The sequence below is a fragment of the Clupea harengus genome, chromosome 9, assembly GCF_900700415.2.
Source record: "Clupea harengus chromosome 9, Ch_v2.0.2, whole genome shotgun sequence".
Taxonomy (NCBI): Eukaryota; Metazoa; Chordata; class Actinopteri; order Clupeiformes; family Clupeidae; genus Clupea; species Clupea harengus.
Genome location: NC_045160.1, coordinates 3,805,764 through 3,808,263, shown reverse-complemented (window position 1 = coordinate 3,808,263; position 2,500 = coordinate 3,805,764). Strand labels below are relative to the sequence as shown.

The following is a 2,500-nucleotide window of genomic DNA, read 5'->3' as shown; positions in this document are numbered from 1 at the left end:
CTGTCAGTCATTTCGGAAAAACGTCTCATAACTTTATCGACCCAACTTTTCTGACCCAATTCTGACACAGCTTTAAGGTTGAGCTGCCCGTGGCTGGACACCTGTGTGTGAAAGACTCAGCGGGGAGGATGGAGGCTCTCGCTGAGGCTGGATCTCAGCCTTATCTTTCCCCTCCTCCTTTTCTCCTCCTCCACCCCTCTCCTCCCTCTGTCTCTCCCACTCCGCTCTCTGCGTCTCTTCTCCCACACTAAAAGCACGGCTGATATATCGGATGTTAGTGCAAGGTCCAGCCGAAACAAATGAAACCAATTTATCAGGCACGAGGAAGAGAGAGAGTACGGAGAGAGGGATGGAGAGAGAGAGAGAGAGAGTACGGAGAGAGGGATGGAGAGAGGGAAGTATGAAAGAGAGCAACGCAAGAGAGCAAAAATCGATCCAAGCCTCAAAAGGCAAAGCCACGATAGCAGCAGCTTTGGACCAGATTAATGAAAAGAGTTGTTTTGAATGCTTTGTTGAATTCCTCACATGTCCGTCTATGTGGATGGATTGACGGATGGATGTTAATTGCTCCCAAAGGAAATTATATGAGAAGCAGAACGTAATTGTCTCACACACTACACACACGCACGTGCATATCATACACACACACACACACACACACACACACACACACACACACACACACACACACACACTCACACACGCACACACGCACACACTTTTTCAATGTTGTGTTCGGTAGTTCCTGAGGGGAGAAGCAGGATAGCATGTGTAATTGTGGTTGCTGTCTGTTGAGGATCTTTCTTGTAAGCTGAAAGTGAGCAGTTGTCATGTATTTGTTTCTTGTAAATACTAGTAGCTATGAGCAGATCAACCAGAGGTGATGGCACAGCCAGTCAAAGTTATTTGCCTCTGCCTTGTCCATTAATTCCGTATAACAAGACACCTCGTGGCCGTTATCCCTTTCATAATAACATTGCACATTGAATAAGACTGAGCGCTTGTATGAAAGACCTCCCTTGTGTGAAGTTCTGAATTGTTCTCCTGGCATTGCTGTGACAGTCATATTTATTGTTGCAATGAGCCACAAATGATTGAGTGTCCACTCTGTATCCCCCCCCCACCCCACAGGTGATCTCACAGCTGAGGATCCTGAGCAGGTCTGTGGCCGCCGGCTCCAAGTTTGACCGGGAGCTCTGGTCCACTGGCCTCTCGCCCATCCTCAACCTGTGGAAGAAGCTCAACCAGGTGAGAGCAGCGTCTATGTCATATAGAGACATGCGCATGTGTTTGTTTGACTGCTGAAAAATAACATGCAATCCCCACTGACCAGATGTCCTTATTTAGCGTATGTACAGGTGTTTGTTGTGCAGCGTCCAATCACGCTCACTGTCATGGCAGAACACAATGCTGCTGGACTGTAACACTCAGCATACATGTGGCAGTGGAGGAGCCATGGGTCACCATATCTGCTTACTGCAGACCAGAAGAAGAATCTGTCACAGTGTAGGAGAGGCCTATGTGCATCTCGGCAACATGGATGCCACTTAAAAGAATGTGGTTGTGAACTAGCTGCGCTTAAGACCTCTTCTAGAGTGCACAAGTGTTCCTGAACAAAACCTGCAATGCTTCATTGAGTGTAACAGCCTTATATGGAGCATGTTAAAATGATTCCAAATGAAGTCGGCACTGTAAATTAGTTGAATTTTCGCTATCGCTATTCATTGGGGCTTTAAATAATACATTCTTTAGCGATAACGTTAGCCTACTTTTTAAATGGTCCTTGCATCTCACTTGTGTTTCCATTGCAAGTAAAGGATTTAAACCATATTAAAACTGCGAGGTGAAGCGTTCAGCAGGGAACCACGTTTCGTCACATCCTGCGTGTGCACACACTCGTCTGCCTGCTGAGTGGACCTGCAGCCGGGCAGCCGGTCTGTTCTGTGTGCACGACTCGATGAAATCATCACCACAGGAGAACACCACTTTGGGTAGCGCGTTGTAATAAACGTGTGTTAATAAACACATCAATAACGTATGACCAAACGGTTAATTACATATTCACAAGCTCTAGATAACGTTAGTAGATTACTTTCAAGTCGGGTATAAGACACTTAAATAAAGGTTGTAAATGCTTTATTCATGCATTACTCACATGTTCATTAATGATAAGCCCATAGTCAATAAAGATGTAAAAAAAAAAAAAGAAAAAGTATAGTTCATTATTTAGAAAGATACTCCTTCATCATAACCATCATAACCATAAAACATACCAAGTGTATCGGAACTGACAGAAAATGTATTATTGCCTTAAAATGTACTATTGTAGCGCAAAAAGGCACAGGAACATTTTTGGGTACACCTAAACAAAAAAATGCAACCAATGTAAAAGGTTAGTGTGGAGCCCTGTAAAACAACTTTCTTTAAAAAAAAAGGCATAGTGAATGCACTAGTTAATCATCTTTCTGTCTTATATGCCGTTTGATAAGATCTTTATAAA

General features: G+C 43.8%; 1 protein-coding gene across 3 annotated transcripts in view; it reads left to right on the top strand.

Annotated features, from left to right (window-relative positions):
• The window catches only part of LOC105909270 (cytoplasmic dynein 2 heavy chain 1), a 168,611-nt gene that overhangs the window by 132,811 nt on the left and 33,300 nt on the right, over positions 1-2,500 (top strand). For all 3 annotated transcript variants that reach the window (XM_031573109.2, XM_031573108.2, XM_031573107.2), the window contains one exon: positions 1,132-1,248. In XM_031573109.2, coding sequence (XP_031428969.1) covers positions 1,132-1,248 — 117 coding nt within the window. The remainder of the gene's footprint in view (positions 1-1,131; positions 1,249-2,500) is intronic.